Source organism: Leptinotarsa decemlineata, unplaced genomic scaffold (genome assembly GCF_025532065.1).
Source record: "Leptinotarsa decemlineata unplaced genomic scaffold, Ldec_3_MD MMD2_tig00003192_RagTag_RagTag, whole genome shotgun sequence".
Classification (NCBI taxonomy): Eukaryota; Metazoa; Arthropoda; class Insecta; order Coleoptera; family Chrysomelidae; genus Leptinotarsa; species Leptinotarsa decemlineata.
This window is the reverse complement of record NW_027412582.1, coordinates 3,015,010-3,035,392: the sequence shown is the minus strand read 5'-3', so window position 1 is coordinate 3,035,392 and position 20,383 is coordinate 3,015,010. Positions and strand designations below refer to the sequence as shown.

Sequence of the window (20,383 nt, the reverse complement as noted above, 5' to 3'; positions counted from 1 at the left end):
TTTTATTAACGATCTTCCGAAATTTTGTTCGAAAGCTTCCATTAATATAATTTTTGCGGATGACACTAATATCTTGGTATCTGCGGAAACTATGTCCGAAGTAATTGTCAAAGCTAATGAAGTAACTGATCAAATTGAGGAGTGGTGTTCTACAAATGGTCTGCTGCTAAATTCTGCCAAATCTCAAATGCTCAACTTTGTTACTAAAAATATAACTATTGATAAAAGCTATTTGGTAAGATTAAATAATGAAACTTTACATCAAGTTAATTGTACTAAATTCTTGGGTGTTGATATTGATAATAAACTTACCTGGAGTTTCCATGTTGATAGTGTCAAACTGAAGCTCAGTAAACATATATATTTACTTCGTAGGTTGAAACAAACAGTCTCTTTTGATGTTCTCATGCTTTTATACCACAGTTTAATTCAGTCAGTGATTTCCTATGGTCTTGAACAGTGGGGCTCATCAGCTAAAGCTGATGAAGTGTTTGTCATTCAGAAAAAGGTAATCAGAATTCTGGCTGGGGCATCTTCAAGTGCTAACTGCAGGCCATTATTCATTCGTTATAGTGTATTAACAATGCCTAGTTTGTATATCTACCAAACTCTGATATATATAAGAAAAAATATTTCAATTATTCCTAGAAATGAGCAAATCCATGAACATTTCACCAGAAATAACCTTCAACTTTATCAGCCTTATAGTAGATTGACAGTATCGAAGAATCACCCCATGTGCTGTGGGATTAAATTATATAATAAGCTTAGTAATGACATTAAGTCCTCAAACATCAATGTCTTTAAAAGGAAGCTTAAGGTTTTTCTATTGCAAAAAGCATACTACTCTGTGGATGAGTTTCTCCTTGAGTCATAATCATAATTTGATTGTAGCTTAGTGATTTTATTTTTATTTAAGTTATGCTTTGTATTTGTTTTTCTATAATAGTTTGACCTGTTGTATCAGCCAGTATTTTATGATGATGTTTGCCTAATGTGATTGTAAATGAACACTGATTCAATAAATGTTTGATTGATTGATTGATTGATTGATACATACATTTTGTTTGAGACTATAATGTTAACATAATGTTAACAATGGTATGAACCTGTTTCTGTTTGAAAGTATGATAATAGCTCTGAAAAGAGCTATTTTTTTTATTGTTTCAGTCTTTAATTGTAGTCCTGAAAAGGGCTGTTTTTTTTATTAACCCATGCAATGATATGGACTAACGCTCCTCATCATCAGAAACAATAATTATGGTATCGTCATCTGAATCAGATGATATACTAATGATATCATCCTTATAGTCATCTGAATCAGATGATATACTCATGATGTCGTCATCGTCATAATCATCTGAATCAGATGATATACTAATCACATCATCCGCATAATCATCTAGATTGTTATCGTCAACAGCCATCTCAAACTCTGCATCTATGTCCTCCTGAATACCTTATTCTACTCGTTCTGCGAAATCATCAGGAAGATCATAGATTCGCTGCAGAAATTGAGCGAAGGTTGTACTCAAATGATCAGACGTTGAATCTACTTGGATGGGTCCTGTACTCGACATTGTGGAAGAATGATGTAGAACTGGGATTGATACTATATTTATATTGGAAGAAATAAAACGGAGGGGGTGAAGTGTAAATATAGAACAGTGTTTGAGATTCGAAAACATTAAGAATGACGATCTTCATGAAACTCTGAGCGATTATTATGAGAAATTCCAAGTGATTATTATGAAAAAAACTAATAAGAGAGAGGGAGGAAGACACTGCCCCAGCCTCGCAGTGCCTCGTGTACACCAACCAAAAAAGTGTGTACTCCGTGGAAGGAAAGGTAAGGAAAGGATGGAAGAAACGAGGAAATGATTACAAATCATCATCGGAATTGAGGACATCATCATCATCGATCAGGATGGGGGATGGTGGAGGACTATCCTCGATGAGGATTGGGGATGGTAGATGTCTGATATCGCCAGCGTCATCGTCGGTGGTGTCTCCAGGCGGTGGGTCATCCCATTCGTCATCCCATCCGTTGGGATCCGGATAATCCCCGTCCGATAGGTCAGCTTCATCACTCCCAGTGACATGCTGAACCTACATCCTGTAGTCGTTATTCATGAATCCATAGGGCAGATAGTGCGGTTCTGTGGTGGAAGTGACTCGTGGTACCTGGGTGTTGTCCCAGTAATTGAACTAATACCCCGGGTCCGGGCAGCTATAGGGTTCAGAGGTTGAATCAGGTTCCATCTCGATGCTAGCTGATCAACTGAATGTTTCATCAGATGATTCCTACTTTTATACTTTTGAGAGGGAGTGGGAGAGGAGTGGGAATTGAGTAGGGGTAAATTGCAAAGTAACATAAGACATATTCAATGAAAGAGATACTTGAATGGATAAAATACAAATGAAATATACTTGTCGATTTCATTATGAAACATGTCTATTTTTTATTTTTTAAATTTTTTTCACATGAAATTATTTACAAGTGATTAGAGAACACAAAAATTGATGTGAGGTATTTGTCTAGAAGAACTTGGAATTGAAATTAAAAAAAAATAATAATAATAAGAGGAAGTGAAGAAAAATGCTCCAACCATCGCATTGTTCAATGTGTACCAAACCAAAACAATGTACACCCTTTATTTCGTTTTTTTTAATTTTATTTTTTTTGGTTCCTAAAATTACAAATATAAACTTAAAACTACCATAATTAAATATTCCTAACTAACCTAAAACTAATCTTATATTTACACTTTATCTACGAAAATAGTGTCCATAATTGTCACTAATTTTTTGTACAGCTCTATCGAAGAGGTCTCTGCTTTACACCTTTCCTGCAGAGATGCATAATTCCGATCTATTTCGGCCATTTCCTTTTGGAGTTCCCTCCGTCGGTTATCCATTTCAGCCATTTGCCGGTTCATGGTAACCAACGCGGCCTCGCTAGATCGGGAAGCTCGTTCTGCTTCTTTACATCTCTGCAGAAAAACACTCAACTTTTCACTAACCTCTCCGATAGGCTCTCGCACTACTTGTGGCATCAACACCTCAGGATCCGCCGGTGTCGCTGGCAGCGGTGGTAGTCGCGTCACGAACGGAGACAATATCACTAATTCCGGAGAAGACGCCCTCGGAGTTTTCAGTGCTGCTGCTGGTGGTGTAGAGGCCCTCTTACGAGAGGTCGACCAACTACCTGCATCTATCAAAAAGAAAGGTGTGATTTACCAAATCGTGTAGAATAAGTTGACGTATTTTTAATTATGTACACTTCATCAATTGGCAATTATGATAAGGCCTTTTGCTCTAGTATTTCAACCTCCTGTACAATCAAATTATTTTGTTCAAGTCTACTTTTGAAACGGACATGATGAAAATATATATGAAAATATAAACAATTTCCAACAGACAAATACACTCACCGTCTTCCTTCTATTACGAACTGAATAACACTCTACCAATTGCTAACTGCAGCAGGTATATTCGTTTACTGATTTCATAGTGTGCCAGGCATTTCTTTTATATTAAACAGTGCGAGTCACCCCCACCATGAAACCGTGAAAGGTTCACATTGCTAGTTGCTATCCACTAGAGATGCCTTACGTCACAGCCAAGCCCATCTCCCAACTTGATGCGATAACAGTTGCCGGTACGAGCAAGCAGTGGTCGTTGCGCTCTCGGAGAGGGCAGACGTTTGCACAGTCCTCGGCCGCCTGCGTGTCATCATCAATAGCGAGGGTAGGGCGATGCGTTACGTCACATCATTCACTGCTTCGAGAGCGATACGAACAAGCAGTTGTCGTTGCGCTCTCGGAGAGGACAGACGTTAGCACAGTCCTCGCCCGCCTGCGTGTCACCATTGATGGCGAGTCTGGGGCGATGCGTTACGTCACATCCTTCACTACATCGAGGGAGGTGGAGGTGAGAGCAGACCGATGAATACGCATTACTCTGCCACACGTCGTGGAGTGAACATGTCGCTCTCTAGCCGTTGAACGGTTATTGCTGTGACGTCACTCCACTACTAACTTGGTGCCCTCACACCGATGGAGCATTCATTACTTGGAGGATCTTCGAAGTATGCAGACGTATGTTTGTACATAGACAAACAAGCACATGATGAAACCCTGTACCGTGCATTCTCTTACACACACACACATACACACACAAAATCTCATATGAAAAAAAAATCTGACGATCCATGCACCAGACACTTCAAGGTCACAACGCCTTGACTTCACTGCACAACAAAAAAAGCAAATAACACGTCATATTGGTGGGGGAGGATTAGAACCGGGAAAAAATTTCTGAACGATCCATACACCACACCCTTCAAGGTCACATCACCTTGACTTCACCAAACAACAACCAATAAAAAAGCAATTAATACGTCATAGTGGTGGGGGGAGGCTTAGAACCGGCTCAAATCTCCTACTGTCAGTACCGGGCAGGCGGTCCTGGATTGAAGACAAAATGTGAAAAACCAGAAGAGTACTTGATAAAGATAACTGCGTAAACGCAAGCGAAACATAAGTGGAACCACCTATTGGTGTGACACCCAAATCAACTTGACAAGTTTTTATGTCAGTGTTGGTGGTTTGACCAACTAACCGACAACTGCGGTAGCAGAAATTTGGGAAGCTAACCTGAAATGCCATCGGAAAATGAATCCACATGTTTCTAGAAATGATATTAAATCGAGAAAGGTTAATGCAGTCTGATTTTTCACATTTTGTCTTCAACCGAGGACCGCCTGCCCGGTACTGACGGTATGTATGTATGTATGTATGTATGTATGTATGTATGTATGTATGTATGTATGTATGTATGTATGTATGTATGTATGTATGTATGTATGTATGTATGTATGTATGTATGTATGTATGTATATATATATATATATATATATATATATATATATATATATGCTGAACTGGTTTTTCCGGGTATATGATCCGTGTATGTGATATTATCTCTAATTTCACCGACGTTTCGACAAAATCTCATTTGTCATTATCAAGGTGTGCTGTTATGTGTTCAGAAGTTTTGTTAACCTTGCTCAACTCACTTCTTACTATAATGGTAAAATGGTATTCTTTACGTGTTCAGAGGTAGAGTAGTCCATAAACCCTCTACTACCTACTATTTAAATGTTGTTGAGTTTTACCTGAGTTCTTCTTCTTCTTAGTTGACCTCATCTCCCCGTTAAGGTATCGAATATGAAATCTGAAGCTTTCACGGATAGGAATATGCTGAACTGGTTTTTCCGGGTATATGATCCGTGTATGTGATATTATCTCTAATTTCACCGGAAAAACCAGTTCAGCATATTCCTATCCGTGAAAGCTTCAGATTTCATATTCGATACCTTAACGGGGAGATGAGGTCAACTAAGAAGAAGAAGAACTCAGGTAAAACTCAACAACATTTAAATAGTAGGTAGTAGAGGGTTTATGGACTACTCTACCTCTAAACACGTAATGAATACCATTTTACCATTATAGTAAGGAGTTGAGCAAGGTCAACAAAACTTCTGAACACATAACAGCACACCTTGATAATGACAAATGAGATTTTGTCGAAACGTCGGTGAAATTAGAGATAATATCACATACACGGATCATATACCCGGAAAAACCAGTTCAGCATATTCCTATCCGTGAAAGCTTCAGATTTCATATATATATATATATATATATATATATATATATATATATATATATATATATATATATATATATATATATATATATATATATATAAGTATATGACAATGTAGGTTTTCACGGATGGTAGAATATGATGTGTTGTTTATCCGGGTGTTCATCCGTTGTGTACTATTCGATAGTCGACGTTTCGCCATCATCTCAGATGGCATTATCAAGACGAGTTCTTCTTGAAGAAGAAGAACCTAACATCAGTTACACCTCTCGAAGCGAAGCAGTAACTCGTCTTGATAATGCCATCTGAGATGATGGCGAAACGTCGACTATCGAATAGTACACAACGGATGAACACCCGAAAAAACAACACATCATATATATATATATATATATATATATATATATTATATATAGTATATATATATATATATAGTATATATATATTATATATATATATATACAGTGCATTTCTTTAATGTCCCCCTTTTATTTTTTGAACGGATTAACTCAAAAAATTGAAATTTGGGATAATAAAATTAATGCATGAATATACTTTATTATGAAATGAGATTCACAGATGAAACTTTCAAGATGGCGACTCGGCGCCATCTGGGAAAAAAATTAAATAGAAAGGGGGCTCTAGTGACACATCATTTTGGAGCTCCTGACGAATACTTCGCAATCCTAGAATATGAAGTCATCTTCACCTACTACAAATGGCGGAAGATTTAATAATTTCCTGAAAACAATACATTAATATCGATATTTCTAGAAATATTCCTTTTTATCTGCCATACGGCAATTCAAACAACCCAATAAGGTATGTTAAGTTATTTTTTGTTTATAAAAACGTCAAAAAATGTCAGTACGACAATGAACATAATTGTTCAGTTAGAATATTCTCATCTAGTTTTCGGTTTTACTAGTAGAAAAGTACCCGTCAACAATCTCTAAAATGGTCAATTCCCGTCCATTGGAAGAAAAAATTGAAGCGATTTTCATTTACGGTGTGGCGCGTAACTTTCACGAGACCTAAAGGATTTTCAATGAACGTTTTCCGAATCGTCCTATCTGTAGAAAATATTTGAGGGACCTTGTATAAAAAATTCACAACTACCGATAGTGTACATAACAAAAAAACCCCAGGTCATCCGTCCATTCCGGAAGAACAGCAACTGGTGATATGGTAGTAAATCCGGAACAGTCTACTTATTCTGTTGCGAATGTTTGTGAGGTGTCTCCTTCTACTGTGGGGAGACTTTTGAAGAGGAATAGGTATCATCCATACAAAATTAAAATGGTACAACAATTAACTGAAGATGACACTGATCGAAGAACAGAATTCTGCGAAATCATGATGGAAACCATTGCAAGGCATCCTACCTATCTCCACAAACTTTGTTTCAGTGACGAATGTACATTTTTTTCAAACGGCAATGTTCACAGACAAAATTACCGTTATTGGAGTGACACCAACCCTCACGTTTTCCCGGAAGCACATACCCAATATCCAGAATAAATTAATGTATTGGGAAACCATATTATAGGACCTCTATTAATAGATCAAAATTTAACAGGGGAACTGTATTTGAATATGCTGGAAACTACTGTTGGCCCTCTCATCAATGAAATCGTGGAGCACCACAACATTACTCCAGACAAGTAAGAAACTATTTGGATACTACTTTTCCTGGTCGTTGGATTGGCCGCCGAGGTCCTACAGAATAGCCAGCCCGCTTGCCAGATTTGGCGTGGAATATCGGATAGGTTGTTCATATGTCAAGAAGTTCAAGGCAACCATTTCGAGCATCTTCTGAACCTCAAGCTTATCACCTCATATTATGTCAATGTATTCAGGCAATTATTAATGAAAGTTCCGCCATTTTTTAGTAATTGAAGATATCGACATTATATTCTAGGGTTGAAGCATTTATCAGGAGCTTCAAAAAGCTGTGTCACAAAATCCCCCTTTCCTTTATTTTTTTTCCAGATGGCACCCAGTCGCCATCTCGGAAGTTTCATCTGTCAATTTCACTTCAAAATAAAGTATTCCTGCATTAACTTCATTATCCCAAATTTCAATTTTTTGAAAGGGGGAGGGACATTGAAGAAATGCACTGTATAATTTCATTTCCAAATAAATGTATGTTCCTAGAATGTGAATTTATTTGTCAATGTTTTTTTCTGATTGATTCGGCAGTTACTTGATGAAGATCTATAGTAATTTCAAAAACTACACCTCACGATTTGATCTCTTAAAATGTCATAATCAAATGGAAGTTAAAAAATTTTAAAACGTTATAAATTTCTAAGTGATTATTGAAAAATAGTTTTTGGTTGGTAGAGAAGTTCCTAATCCAAATAGTGAAACTTTATGCAATTTACAAAAAGTGATTTGTGTTAAGTATATACCTAAGCATCTGACAAGTAATGGAATTTCAATCTAACTTCAAGAAACTTGGCAATAAGTGAATGAAAATGGATAGAAAAAGATGTGAGGATATGGAGAAAGATGTGTTTAATAAAAAATATGTGAAATGCAACTATTTAGTGCTTAAACAAGAGGTAAAATATGTGGTAAAACAAAGTTTGACCAGCCATATATCGAAAACTGATTGAGAAGGACTAAAAATAAAACATCATGTAGTATCATCCCAGAAAAAATCACGAAAATCCGTGAGTATCCCATAAAGTACAATCTTGCCGAAAAATATCAACTGAGAGCATAAAAATTACACGAATGTTCATTCCGGTGTGGATATCATAGAAACAAAAGCAAAAACCACCTGATCATATTGAATGGGATTGGAAAATTACTGAATGCAAAAAAATCTTCATCAGACTACAGTACCTGTGATAAAGCAAAATGAGTAGTGTGAAAGCTGCTGCTAAAGTTAGCTGCCAAAATTTCCGAATACTTCCGAACGTTCAGTGGCGTACAGAGTAAATGTTATAATTGGACGTTGTTATGCAGAATGCTACCAACCCACAGTAGGCTTAAATTCGTATTAACCACATAACATGTATCTATATGTCAAATATTTTAAACTGCAGAAACCTACCAACCCATTTTCTTAACCTTCTGAGATTTCGGTTTTTTTAGAAAAATACCAACCCACTTGGTTGGTTTCAATAATGATTTAATACGACCAAGTGGGTTGGTTGTCTTCTGCGTCAATACAAATCTTTTGAATGCAAGAATTATTGTTGACGCCACTGCGTGGGTTGGTAGTTTTCTGTGTTATGGAATCTTCACCTAACCTCAAAAAATTATATTGTTTTGTGTATTTTGGCTCGTGATCTTAGCAAAATTTCAAGTGTTTCAATGGTATTTTGTAAGTAAAAAGTGTGTTGTTTTGTGATACAACATGTTTAGTTCCCGTACTAGTAAAATTTTCAATCTGCTTCAACAAAAGGAACAAGAGAGGTGAGTTTTCAGCAATATTTGTTAAAGTAAAAATCAATAATATATTTTCTGTTATTTTAATGAAATAGGAACGGAAAAAGTACTAGATTCCTCTCAAACAAATGAAAAAGTAGGTGATACTATTACAAATCAAATTCCATGTACTAGTAAGGAAATAACAATAACAACAGACAAGCAATTATTTAAAGAGTGTGGATCTATTAACAAAGCTTTTATGAGGGAGGAAGAGAAAGCATTGACTCAAACGGTTCATGGTACGAAAATTACATGTCCCATTACATGGGAGTGGGAGAGGAGTGGGGATTGAGTAGGGGTAAATTGCAAAGTGACATAAGACATATTCAATGAAAGAGATACTTGAATGGATAAAATACAAATGAAATATACTTGTCGATTTCATTTTGAAACATGACTTTTTTTTATTTTATAAATTTTCTTCACATGAAATTATTTACAAGAGATTAGAGAACATCAAAATTGATGTGAAGTATTTGTCTAGAAGAACTTGGAATTGAAATAAAAAAAATTAATAATAATATGAGGAAGTGAAGAAAAATGCTCCAACCATCGCATTGTTCAATGTGTACCAAACCAAAAAAAAAACAATGTACACCCTTTATTTCACTTCCTTTTCCTTTATTTAATATAAACTTAACAAATATAAACTTAAAACTACCATAATTAAATATTCCTAACTAACCTAAAACTAATCTTATATTTACACTTAATCTACAAAAGAGGGTCCATAGCAGTCCATAACCTTTTGTGTAGCTCTATCGAAGAGGTTGCCGCTTCACACCTTTCCTCCAGAGATGCAATATCACGATCTAGTTCGGCCATTTCTTTCTCTATTTCCCTACGTCGCTTAACCTTTTCATCCTTTAGGCGGTTCATGTTAGCCAACGCGGCCTCACTAGATCGGGCAGCATGTTCTATTTCTATGCACCTCTGTAGAAAAGTATTCATCTTTTCACTCATATCTCCGATAGGCTGTCGCACTTGTGGTACCAACACCTCAGGATCCGCCGGTGTCGCTGGCAGCGGTGGTAGTGGCGCCACCAACGGAGTCAATATGACTAACTCCGGAGAAGACGCCCTGTGAGTTTCCAGTGCTGCTGCTGGTGGTGTAGAGGCCCTCTTACGAGAGGTCGACCAACTACCTGCATCTATCAAAAAGAAAGGTGTGATTTACCAAATCGTGTAGAATAAGTTGACATTTTTGATTATGTACACTTCATCAATTGGCAATGATGATAAGGCCTTTTGCTCTAGTATTTCAACCTCCTGTACAATCAAATTATTAATTTTATTCAAGTCTACTTTTGAAACGGACATGATGAAAATATATATGAAAATATAAACAATTTCCAACAGACAAATACACTCACCGTCTTCCTTCTATTACGAACTGAATAACACTCTACCAATTGCTAACTGCAGCAGATATATTCGTCTACTGATTTCATAGTGTGCCAGGCATTTCTTTTATATTAAACAGTGCGAGTCACCCCCACCATGAAAACGTGAAAGGTTCACATTGCTAGTTGCTATCCACTAGAGATGCCTGACGTCACAGCCAAGCCCATCTCCCAACTTGATGCGATAACAGTTGCCGGTACGAGCAAGCATGGTCGTTGCGCTCTCGGAGAGGGCAGACGTTTGCACAGTCCTCGCCCGCCTGCGTGTCACCATCAATAGCGAGGGTAGGGCGATGCGTTACGTCACATCATTCACTGCTTCGAGAGCGATACGAACAAGCAGTTGTCGTTGCGCTCTCGGAGAGGACAGACGTTAGCACAGTCCTCGCCCGCCTGCGTGTCACCATTGATGGCGAGTCTGGGGCGATGCGTTACGTCACATCCTTCACTACATCGAGGGAGGTGAGAGCAGACCGATGAATACGCATTACTCTGCCACACGTCGTGGAGTGAACATGTCGCTCTCTAGCCGTTGAACGGTTATTGCTGTGACGTCACTCCACTACTAACTTGGTGCCCTCACACCGATGGAGCATTCATTACTTGGAGGATCTTCGAAGTATGCAGACGTATGTTTGTACATAGACAAACAAGCACATGATGAAACCCTGTACCGTGCATTCTCTTACACACACACACATACACACACAAAGTCTCATATGAAAAATCTGAACGATTCATGCACCAGACACTTCAAGGTCACAACGCCTTGACTTCACTGCACAACAAAAAAAAGCAAATAACACGTTATATTGGTGGGGGGAGGATTAGAACCGGGAAAAAAATTCTGAACGATCCATACACCACACCCTTCAAGGTCACATCACCTTGACTTCACCAAACAACAACCAATAAAAAAGCAATTAATACGTCACAGTGGTGGGGGGAGGCTTAGAACCGGCTCAAATCTCCTACTGTCAGTACCGGGCAGGCGGTCCTGGATTGAAGACAAAATGTGAAAAACCAGAAGAGTACTTGATAAAGATAACTGCGTAAACGCAAGCGAAACATAAGTGGAACCACCTATTGGTATGATACCCAAATCAACTTGACAAGTTTTTATGTCAGTGTTGGTGGTTTGACCAATTAACCGACAACTGCGGTAGCAGAAATTTGGGAAGCTAACCTGAAATGCCATCGGAAAATGAATCCACATGTTTCTAGAAATGATATTGAATCGAGAAAGGTTAATGCAGTCTGATTTTTCACATTTTGAAAAATACCAACCCATTTGGTTGGTTTCAATAATGATTTAATACGACCAAGTGGGTTGGTTGCCTTCTGCGTCAATACAAATCTGTTGTATGCAAGAATTATTGTTGACGTCACTGCGTGGGTTGGTAGTTTTCTGTGTTATGGAATCTTCAGGTAACCTCAAAAAATTATATTGTTTTGTGTATTTTGGCTCGTGATATTAGCAAAATTTCAAGTGTTTCAATGATATTTTGTAAGTAAAAAGTGTGTTGTTTTGTGATACAACATGTTTAGTTCCCGTACTAGTAAAATTTTCAATCTGCTTCAACAAAAGGAACAAGAGAGAGGTGAGTTTTCAGTAATATTTGTTAAAGTAAAAATAAATAATATATTTTCTGTTATTTTAATGAAATAGGAACGGAAAAAGTACTAGATTCCTCTCAAACAAATGAAAAAGTAGGTGATACTATTACAAATCAAATTCCATGTACCAGTAAGGAAATAACAATAACAACAGACAAGCAATTAATTAAAGAGTGTGGATCTATTAACAAAGCTTTTATGAGGGAGGAAGAGAAAGCATTGACTCAAACTAATGTATTACTAATACAAAAACGTGCAATACGATGCATATGCAAGGCCAAGCCTAGGGACTCTTGTCGACCTCTTTTTGCCTCTAACAAAATCCTAACTGTGGTCTCCCTATTTATATACGAGAAAATCTGCCTTGTCTTCAAAAATAGGGTATTGTTTAACAACTTGGACGCGCCAATGTATCAAACCAGGCAAAGATTCAGCTTTAAATTACCGCTGCCTTCTTCGTCGCTAGTTAAAGATTCCATTATTTACAACGGTCTTAAAATGTTCAATCACCTTCCTCAAGCTATAAGAACCATAAATGACCTTAGAGCTCTTAAGAAAGAGTTGAAAGACTTGCTCTCTGAGAGACCTTATTATAGCTTAGCAGAATTCTATGATGATAATTTTAATTGAGAAGACTAACTGTAATATCTACGGTATTTTATTGATTTCATTTCATTCAATTTAGTTTAAATTGATTTATTTACATTTTGTTGACCATGTTCTTATATCCTGAACGTTTGTTATTATTCACATGTCTCTTTTCAGTTCATGTTATAACCTACTTTTAGTGATTTTATTTTTGTGATTTCATGTATATGTTATTTATATTTCGCACAAGGTTTTATCAATAAAAATTTATTCTTCAGACAATAAAGTATATTAAAAAAAAAAAAAACGGTTCATGGTACGAAAATTACATGTTTCTTTTATGTAATTGATGATTGCTGTTTCATTTTAGATGTTCACCATTTGGAAATAACCTGTTCCAGTGGTCATGAGCTCAAAGATAACTATTCGGTGGATGACGATGACTCTATTCGCGACCCCAATTACGAAGCTGTAAGTGATGAATCTTCTAGCTCAGATTATGAACCAACATCTTCAAAACATGTCGTTGGTGATAGCGATCATGTCGTTGCTGATGGCGATCCAACAGATATCCCCTTAGAAAATAAAGTTAACGAGGCAAGACAAAAAAAAGGAAGAAAAAGAAAATTCGAAAATCAAAACAGGACAGAAAGGAAAAAGAAAAGGAATAGCAATGAAAAATATTACAACTATAAAGGGAGAGAAATTAGACCGAAAGAATTTATAAATTACGATTGTAATTGCACTTTAAAATGTGCCGAACATGTACCTGTCGAAATACGAAAGTTAGAGTTTGAAAGATTTTGGTCATTAGGCTCATATGATTGCCAGGTAAATTTTATCGCAGCGGGAGTACAGCAGCTTCCGAAAAAACGACTTTATGGTAGAAATCCAGAAAGAAGAAAATTTTCAAGGAGCTATAAAATACAAGACAAAGTGGTATGCCGTGAAATGTATATTAGAACGTTTAACATCACAACATTTAAAGTTAATAGCGCCCTAAAGGAATTTAGAGGTGAAATTTCTTTAACTGACCAAAGAGGTATTAGACAAGGAGGGCAAAATAAACTTCCAGAAGCCAAAATTCAGGAGGTAATTGAACAAATTAAAAAAATTCCAAAATATAAATCTCACTATCGTAGAGAACAAACAAGCGCTGAATTTTTGCCCCTGGAAATGACCATAAAGAAAATGTACGAGATGTATAGCCAAGAAATTGATAAACCTGTAAGTCTACCATCCTATAAAAAATATTTTACCAACGATTTAATTTGAAATTCAAGACACTCAAAAAGGATACCTGTAATAGGTGCGATAGATTGAAGATACAAATTGATAACGAAATTGACCCAGAAAAGAAAGAAAACATTCAGAAAGATTATACCAATCACCTTAAAGACGCAGAAAATGCTCAAAATTTACGGAGTTGTGACTTTCAGTTGGCTAAAGAAAATGAAAAATATGAGTGCCTTACATTTGATTTAGAAAAAACATAATCTTTACCAAGAATACCGACAAACATTGTATTCTATAAAAGGCAGCTCTGGGTATACAACTGTGGTATTCATAACGGGAAGCAAGATCAGGTATTCTGTTACGTTTGGGCTGAAGGCGTTGCAGGAAGAGGGGCTCAAGAGGCAGGTTCCTGCCTTCTTAAGCACATAAATGCTCACATAGAAAAAAGCGTCGAACATCTCATTCTCTGGAGATTGATATAAAAAAAGGCGGAAGGAACAGCACGAAAATCAAAATGGAAGACTTTTTTTAATGAGTACGTTATGGCCCAATGGTAAGATGATCGCTGCAAAAAAACTTGCAAATCTTAAGGAGATGATCCCATCAGACTGCCAAAATTTCTACAAAAAAATACAAGGAGATGACAACATTGACGAAGATATCGATGGGTATAACATAGCTAGTCTTGATTTTGAACTTGAAGATGTTTAATAGAATTTTTTTATCGATAAATTATATATTTTTTGTCTAGATCTTTTGAATTTTATTTTTTCTTAATATTACATAATGATGCAGAAAGCAACCAACCCCCAGAACAATGGCTGTATTTTTCAAAATATTGAACAAATTATTTTTCTTTTAGTTTCATTTTGTCAACAATGGGATATTTTGCCAGACAAAAATAAAAATTTAAATGTTTTCATTAAGCTGTAATGTATATTATTAAATTACTGTTAAAAAAATGAATAACCTCGATTAACTCAAAACTTTACTTTTGAGGGTTTGGGAGCTTTCTGCATAACTACGTCCAATTGATACATTTATGTCATGTCATGTCATGAATACACTTGGAGAAACTTCACAAATACAGCAGAGGGTGAAACTTCACTCTCCTAAATGATATCATACGATAATCATTATGTAAACTAGAGATTGAATGTATGTAGACTCGTCAAAATAAACACTTGGAAGGAGACATGATTATCACTGATAATGTTTACCACGTTAACTGATTTCTTCAGTATATAATTCAGTTTATGTATAATCTGTACAAAATTTAGCAACGAAATGTATAGAAAATTATGAAATAACAATGGTAGAAAATAATCATTGAGAAATAATCGCTTGAAAAAAAATATTATCCGATGGAAAAAATTAATTGAGTTGACTGCTTTGTTACATATAATTCAATTTTTCATATACTCCGCACAAAATGTAGTATTGGAAATCATGAAGTAACAATTGAAGAAAACAACCACTGCAAAATAATCGCTTGCAAAATTGGTTTACAAGGTGGAAAAAAATAATTAAATTGACTAATTTTTTTTGTATTTATTTCAGTTTTTCATGTACTCCGCACAAAATTTAGTAAAGGAAATCGATAGAAAATCATGAAGTAACAATTGAAGAAAGCAACCATTGCGAAATAATCGCTTGCAAAATTGGTTTACAGGGTGAAAATAAATAATGACTTTGAGTCATTTTTTTACGTAAACAATTCAGGTTTTTATGTACTCTGCACAAAATTTAGTAACAGAAGTCGATCGGAAATCATGAAGTAACAAGCAATTGAAGAAAGCAACCACTGCGAAACAATCGCTTGCAAAATTGGTTCACAGGGTGGAAAAAAATAAAGAAGTTGATTGAATATTTTCGTTTATAATTCAGTTTTTCATATAAGTATATAAAAAATGGAATTATATGTAACAAAGCAGTCAACTCAATTAATTTTTTCCATCGGATAAACATTTTTTTTCAAGCGATTACTTATCAATGGTTATTTTTTACCATTGTTATTTCATAATTTACTATACAATTCCGTTGATCAATTTCATGCGAAGTATATGAAAAACTGAATATCATATGGAAAAAATTATTTGAATTCAATAATTTTTACTCCCCTGTAAACCTATTTTGCAAGCGATTTTTTCAGAGTGGTTGCTTCTAGCAATTGTTACTCCATGATTTTCCATTGATATCTGATACTAAATTTTGTGCAGAGTGTATAAAAAATGAATTATATGCGGAAAAAATGAGTCAATTTCATTATTTTTTTCCACCCTGTGAACCAATTTTGCAAGCGATCATTTCAGACTGATTACTTTCTACTATTGTTAATTCATGATTCTCCATCCATTTCCGTTACTAAATTTTGTGCAGAGTAATAATTTAGTCAATTTCATTTTTTTTTTTTCACCCTGTAAACCAATTTTGCAAGCGATTATTTCGCAGTGGTTGCTTTCTTCAATTGTTACTTCATGATTTCCGTTACTACATTTTGTGCAGAGCATATGAAAAATTGAATTATATGTAACAAAGCAGTCAACTCAATTAATTTTTTTCATGGGATAACTATTCGGTGGATGACGATGACTCTCTTCGCGACCCCAATTACGAAGCTGTAAGTGATGAATCTTCTAGCTCAGATTATGAACCAACATCTTCAAAACATGTCGTTGGTGATAGCGATCATGTCGTTGCTGATAGCGATCCAACAGATACCCCCTTATAAAATAAAGTTAACGAGGCAAGACAAAAAAAAGGAAGAAAAAGAAAATTCGAAAATCAAAACAGACTGATTACTTTCTACTATTGTTAATTCATGATTCTCCATCCATTTCCGTTACTAAATTTTGTGCAGAGTATATGAAAAACTGAATTATATACGAAATAATTTAGTCAATTTCATTATTTTTTTTCACCCTGTAAACCAATTTTGCAAGCGATTATTTCGCAGTGGTTGCTTTCTTCAATTGTTACTTCATGATTTCCGTTACTACATTTTGTGCAGAGCATATGAAAAATTGAATTATATGTAACAAAGCAGTCAACTCAATTAATTTTTTTCATGGGATAATAATTTTTTTCAAAAGATTATTTCTCAATGGTTATTTTCTACCATTGTTATTTCATAATTTTCTATACATTTCCTTTGTTTAATTTCTTGTGGAGTATATGAAAAACTGAATATCATATGGAAAAAATTACTTGAGTTCAATAATTTGTATCACCCTGCAAACCTATTTTGCAAGCAATTTTTTCAGAGTGGTTGCTTTTATCAATTGTTACTTCATGATTTTCTATCGATTTCCGTTACTAAATTTTGTGCGGAGTATATAAAAAATTAATTATATACAGAAAAAATGAGTCGACTTTATTATTTTTTTCCACCCTGTAAACCTATTTTGCAAGCGATTATTTCGCAGTGGTTGCTTTTAACTATTGTTATTTCTTGATTTTCTAGACACTTCCGTTACTAAATTTTGTGCGGAGTATATGAAAAAATGAATTATATACAAAAAAATTTAGTCAACTTAATTATTTTTTTCACCCTGTAAACCCATTTTGCAAGTGATTATTTCGCAGTGGTTGCTGCCTTCAGATACTAAATTTTGTGCAGAGTATATGAAAAATTGAATAATATGTAACAAAGCAGTTAACTCAATTAATTACATTCACTTTGTAAACCTATTTTCCAAGCGATTATTTCAGAGTGATTGCTTTCTTCTATTCTTATTTCATGATTCTCAGTATATTTTCGTTGCTAAATTTTGTGTAGATTATACATAAACTGAATTATATACTGAAGAAATCAGTTAACAACCAGTGATAATCATTTCTACTTCCATGTGTTTATTTTGACAAGTCTACATACATTCATTCTCTAGTTTACATAATGATTATCATATGATATCATTTAGGAGTGAAGTTTTGCCCTACGTCCTACACTCTATCTGTGAAGTTTCTCCTAGTTCATTCATGACATCATGACATAAATGTATCAATTATAAATTTTACACCGTACGCTTCTGAACGTTCGGAAGAATTCGGAAATTTTGGCAGCTAACTTTAGCAGCCAATTTCACACTGCTAACAAAATGTGAGTTTTGAATCATAAGTCATATCTTACCCTGTATAATATCAAGGAACTTATTTTGAGGGCCTTCACTTATTTCGTCTCCATATTTTTCTGATTTGGGCTCATGGTAAACATCAATAACATTTTCACTTTTAATCTGATCTATATCACAATTTTCTTCGAGGTAATGGGTAACCATTTCACTACCAAACATATCATATTTTCCAGATTCACCAACCATTTCAGTTTCACTTGTTTCACATTTCATGATATTTCTTTCAAAAACCACTTCATCCTCAAGAGATTCAAGCTCTCTCTTAATAATTCTTCCACAATCATTGGCAGCCATTATTTTTTTATACAGAGGAATTGTTTTCAACAACGACTTCACAGCAATTAACAATGTTACATATTAAAGGTTGTTCACGTTAAGAAGAGAATGACATCACAAGATGACAAGTTACGGCGTTGCCAACATGTGCACTATTTCAAACTTTTAAATTTTTTTGTACTGTTGATGTTTTATTGCTATTATCCTTACTTACTTTTAGTATTTATTGAGACTATTTCGACAATGCTTCAGGCATATTGAATATACGCAGGTCATATCAAAAGAAATTATTAGCTATGAAAAGAAAAGAAAGACTGACAGTTTTCGAGTTTTTTTCGATTCGGCAACGTCTGAAATTTTACTATCAGTTGAGCAACTTACGAAATGAAATGTTACTAGATTCGTTGCTGTTGAACGCATTTCAGTGGGAATTTTAACATTGTTATGTTGGATATACAAAATTACCAAAAATGACGCCATTCTCTTAACGTGAACAGCCTATATGCTGTGAAGACTTCTTTATTTTTCTTCTTCTTCTATATTTTGGTACCAGCTTCCAGATTTGGCGCCATTATGACCAGTGCTGTTTTCATTATAGGGATAACTACAATAAAAACTTTTTTAAAACTTTTTTTTTATAAAAACACTTGATATTTTTTGTTAACTCGCCTCCTGCTCGGGAGACTTTATGACTTTGACACATAATTTAACACATATGATTGATAAAATCCAGTCCCCACGTGGACATCTTCCACGTGAGGAGAATGTGGTCTGCCCAGCCAAAATTGCTGTCTCGAATAAGAAGCACCCCTGAATAGATAATCTTAAAGATGTTGTTTACTACATGTTTTGTTATTTATATGCATATTTCATTTGTATTGTTGAAAACTATTCAGTAAATTAAAAAAATATTTCGAATAATAAATCAGTGTCAAGTGTCGATGTCAAATGGAAGGAAAAAAGTTCTAGATTCAGTACAGACTGCCATACGTGTATTTTATTCCAATTTTTGCTCGACCAAAATACATCGATCAGAAGTTGTGTTTTGTTTGCACTCAAAATAAGTCGTTTCCTCCAAAAGTTATTCGTTATTCAATTCAGTTTATTTATTGTCCCAAGAAACAATAAATGCTTATAATCAGGAACTATAATTAATCACAAATATTTCACAATGAACACATAACATATCTTTAAAAAATTAATAATAAAATGCAGTCAAATATGAAATTGGTTACAGAAAGTATTTGTTGAAAACAAATTGAAGTGTAATAAAAATTAATTGAAAATTATGGAAATTGCATTAATTAGATTTTTTTTTCAATTGATACTTGAGTTTTGTATTGGAATAATGCTCCTTTATTTTTTCTGGAATTGAATTATATATAATGTATGAATTAGGTAACTAATTTTGAGTTCATATAAGTTTAAAGTTGGTTCCAAATATGGTAATTTATAAATGTTTCTAATTATTTGGTTTTGTAAGGTTTTCAGTGGTTTGATTATATATTTACTTGCTATTCCCCAAACCAAAATAAGATAGTGCAGATGTGAATAAATGAGACTGAAAAATATATTTAAAAAAAAAATTAAATGTATAAAGTTTCTAATTTTGTAAAAAATTCCAATAAGGGGAGATATTTTCTTTCTAATTTTTTCAATATGTTTATTCCATGAAAACTTCTCATCAAAGTATAAATCTAAAAATGTTGTTGTTCTTGTATACTTAATAGAATTTTCATCAAACATAATCGAATTATTTGAAATAATAATTAGTTTCAGGGAAGTATTCATTTATGAGCATTTATTGAAATTAAGCCTCAACTTATGTTCATCAAGCCAAATGAGAATTTCATCTAAATCATTCTTCATTTCATTTTTCATTTTCTCATAACTGAAAAATATACCGTAGTATCATCAGCAAATAATTCAATTATACCATATTCTAGTGAATTATTATAAATAAGGAAAAAACAGGACCAAGGATGGATCCTTGGGGTACACCATAAGTTATAT

The 20,383-nt window shown here is 34.6% G+C and overlaps 2 protein-coding genes across 4 annotated transcripts; one reads left to right on the top strand and one right to left on the bottom strand.

Annotated features, from left to right (window-relative positions):
• Positions 1-2,668: 2,668 nt before the first annotated feature.
• On the bottom strand, positions 2,669-18,484 carry LOC141483251 (uncharacterized). 3 transcript variants are annotated; one of them, XM_074177742.1, is made up of 2 exons: positions 18,091-18,484; positions 2,669-3,214 (listed from the first exon to the last, which is right to left on the bottom strand). In XM_074177742.1, exons 1-2 carry the CDS (start codon positions 18,386-18,388, stop codon positions 2,763-2,765), a joined length of 750 nt encoding a protein of 249 aa, XP_074033843.1. In that variant the 5' UTR covers positions 18,389-18,484; the 3' UTR covers positions 2,669-2,762. The 3 variants fall into 3 exon arrangements, with proteins under 3 accessions (XP_074033843.1, XP_074033844.1, XP_074033845.1); XM_074177743.1 differs by lacking the exon at positions 2,669-3,214 and adding an exon at positions 9,628-10,268; XM_074177744.1 differs by lacking the exon at positions 2,669-3,214 and adding an exon at positions 9,628-10,262.
• LOC141483250 (uncharacterized) lies at positions 10,292-14,709 on the top strand. Its single transcript, XM_074177741.1, has 2 exons — positions 10,292-12,121; positions 13,096-14,709. Exons 1-2 carry the CDS (start codon positions 12,061-12,063, stop codon positions 13,998-14,000), a joined length of 966 nt encoding a protein of 321 aa, XP_074033842.1. The 5' UTR covers positions 10,292-12,060; the 3' UTR covers positions 14,001-14,709.
• Positions 18,485-20,383: the final 1,899 nt, after the last annotated feature.